Here is a 2,243-nt window from a genome sequence, read left to right on the forward strand (position 1 = left end):
CCTTCAGCGCCGGGTTGCAAATGAGAAAGCATATCCAGACTATTCCACTTAGCCTCACTTCAAGCACGTGCGTGCTAAACCTGTGAGAACTTGCTGTAGGCATCACACCCACACCCACGCATTTCTGGTTACGATACTGTGCAAGTCAACGCCGTGTTGAGCGTCTTCTACTCGCTGGTATAACTACCGTTTTACCCTGTTAGCCGACCATAGTGATGAGATGAAATTGGAGAACAAATAGAGGCACGCAAGGTAGTTTGTTAGTCATAAACGTGTGCCATGCTGCGAAGTACCTTCTTCCTTGTCATCGTTGCCTACTGCTCAGGTGCGTATTCATCCATTCATCTCGTTTTCTTTTCTTACTGAATTTGCCACTGTACGCTATAACACAATGCACGCAATGATGATAAGTTTGGCAAGAAGAAACAGGCAGTTTTTATCACTAATCACACCAAAAGAGTTGTCACTTGTGATCTCACAAATTACGTAGGGATTTGTATAAATACAATAGACAGAAATTTAATACATCTTTACATCTGCGGAACAGGAGCTGACCCAGTGCTATGGGGTTCGCGGATTTGGGGGAACACCAGCGGGACCATCACCACCTATGCATTTCCGTCATCCCAAAGAAGCTGTATGCGTGACGTTTCTGTATGAACAGATATTCTTCGACAAATTGATAAACACTTTCGTGTGTACTGCATCAGCACCAGATTTCACATCATATACGGCAGCTCTTTTGGATTGGCAAGGCTAATGCAAGGCATTAAATACATTATCTCTCTGTCGATTAGATAACTTGTTCATGCATAAAAGGCTTTAGTGAGCGTCTTAACTTATTTCAGTCGGTATTTGTGGTGATTGATGGCTTGCTGTCTCTAATCAAAATCGAAAATGGCACGTGTTATCTTGGCGATGGAGTCTGGGGTTCCCCTTGCCAAAGGTATGAAGGTAAGCAAAACGTTATAACTCGGCTCCCATCATTTATTCATTCTTTTTTCATATTATAATACTCTTTGCTTGGGACTATTTAAAGGGCATTAAAATTTTGTTCGACACATGAAGAAACTGAACTACTGCACTTTGATTCTGTGTAATAGCAGCAATAGACAGTGCACAACATCCGTGTTCTAAGAAACCCAGTCCTTTGATTAGTATGGGAGATCAGTGTATGTAATTGTTGAAAGTTCCAACATCACTTTGAAAGACGTATCCCATCAGGAGGCATTACAAGTCTGGGTTGGAAATTCACCCATTTCTACAGCATTCTTTGTGCCGAATCGTACTATTCAGACGTCAAAGGAAGGTAAGTTGATTGAGCTGAAGAAGTATGTAAGGAACTTTTGAAAGATAATTACATGTTTAAAACAAGCCAATTGTAAATGCATTCTTTAGCAGGCAGCATTTCTAGTGGTTATTGTGGTCTGTGTGTTGCTTGAGCCCTTCATTTACTCGACAGTTGAGAGAAAGTAGAGGTGGAAAGCGTAACCACCAAGTGCTTCGCTTGCAGATGAATTCGACTGGAAGACATCGTTCCAGCTTTCTCGATTTGGGAAAGGGCAATCAAATGTCGAAGTCACATTAGCTGTTCGAGGTGCAAAGAGCCGGGCCTTGGTACGTGGTCCCTTTCAGACTTGCTGGCAACATAGTGCCTTCAATTTCTTACAATGGTCACGTTAACACGCTCATCAATTGCTCATGATTTTGTGCTCACGATTACCTCCATTCTTGCTCATTGCAATATAGTCATCCCTTCAGCAGAACGGCCAATTTGTGTGCGGTTGGAGGGGGACAACACTTGTTCTGTCTAAATCTTCTGTCTGCCGTGGGTTTGTTGCACTTTCAATCAAGCCATTCGCTGTGCTTATTAATGCAACTGATGTGCCATTTCCACTCTCTTCCACTCATTCAAGGTAATACGTGGAAAGATGAGAAATCCAATCTAAGAGCATTTGTCCTGAACATTACTCAAAATAACATCACTTCTATTGGGTGGTATACCTCGACTAGAAGAATGACAGTTAATATTGACTGGACGCAAGTTGGTGAGTGAAAATTCCTACTGATTCGCGGGACCACCATCTTTCCCTGCAATAAAGCATCTTGGCTAATAACACTTCACAGTGAGGTAGTCCCGAGGAAGCCACTTATGCACCGGACCTAAGCAACATACAGTTCATTCGAAGTAAATGAACCTCTTGCATTGCTTTAGGTGTATCGCCAGAAATTGTGGAATGCAA

General features: G+C 42.4%; 1 protein-coding gene across 1 annotated transcript in view; it reads left to right on the forward strand. All coding sequences in view use genetic code 11, as the record gives it.

The window, feature by feature from the left end:
- The window catches only part of EGR_10867 (hypothetical protein), a gene marked incomplete at both ends in the record, with an annotated part of 6,895 nt that overhangs the window by 1,289 nt on the left and 3,363 nt on the right, over window positions 1-2,243 (forward strand). The window contains 2 exons of the mRNA XM_024500116.1: window positions 1,159-1,309; window positions 1,917-2,048. Coding sequence (XP_024345471.1) covers window positions 1,159-1,309; window positions 1,917-2,048 — 283 coding nt within the window. The remainder of the gene's footprint in view (window positions 1-1,158; window positions 1,310-1,916; window positions 2,049-2,243) is intronic.

This window comes from Echinococcus granulosus, assembly GCF_000524195.1.
Source record: "Echinococcus granulosus chromosome Unknown EG_S00288, whole genome shotgun sequence".
NCBI lineage: Eukaryota > Metazoa > Platyhelminthes > Cestoda > Cyclophyllidea > Taeniidae > Echinococcus > Echinococcus granulosus.